The sequence below is a fragment of the Buceros rhinoceros genome, unplaced genomic scaffold (assembly GCF_000710305.1).
Source record: "Buceros rhinoceros silvestris isolate BGI_N320 unplaced genomic scaffold, ASM71030v1 scaffold44062, whole genome shotgun sequence".
NCBI classification, from domain to species: Eukaryota; Metazoa; Chordata; class Aves; order Bucerotiformes; family Bucerotidae; genus Buceros; species Buceros rhinoceros.
The window spans coordinates 205-793 of NW_010397965.1; the positions used below are offsets into that span (position 1 = coordinate 205).

The 589-nt window shown below is 48.6% G+C and overlaps 1 protein-coding gene across 1 annotated transcript in view; it reads right to left on the reverse strand.

Moving 5' to 3' along the window:
- Positions 1-416: 416 nt before the first annotated feature.
- The window catches only part of LOC104488824 (serpin B6-like), a 6,380-nt gene continuing 6,207 nt past the window's right edge, over positions 417-589 (reverse strand). Inside the window, exon 7 of the mRNA XM_010130909.1 lies at positions 417-562. Coding sequence (XP_010129211.1) covers positions 417-562 — 146 coding nt within the window. The remainder of the gene's footprint in view (positions 563-589) is intronic.

Consider the following 589-nt stretch of genomic DNA (forward strand, 5'->3'; position numbering starts at 1 on the left):
AGAAACAACAACAAAAAAAAAAGATTTGGGATGGGAGGAAAAAGTGGGAGGGGAGTTAAAGACGAGCTGCAGCCTCCTAGAAAACAATTCTTCCTATCCTGTGGAGTCATGGCCTGATGGCTGCCTGCTGGCCACAAAAAGTGCACTCGCAATGAGGACTGCAAGGAGAGGTGAAGAGTTCACTGAGCGCGTGGGATGTTCCTGGTGTCAGCAAGTCAGAGGCTTCTGCGCTCGGGTGCAGCATGCAGGAATCGTAAACAGCGCTTGCTGTGTATGTCTAAGTAGCTCTTGTTTACTCTGTCCAAGCCTGAGATGAAGACCACAGAAAGAGACCATTAGTGCAGAAAGAGCAGCCTTTATTCCGAAGCAGCAGGGAGTTATTGAGTAATGGTGGCTCCTGCCAAGACCACTCCTTTTTAGGGAGAGCAAAACCTCCCACAGAACAAAATGCTGGAAGTTTTGTTGTGCCGGATGAAGAAAAGGAAGGGATGATCAGCAGTGAATTCTGGAACGATCAGTGCACAGCGCAGCATCATCACTGCTGCTGTGGCAGGTGCCGCCTTCATGGCCTTTTTATTTAATTTCAACA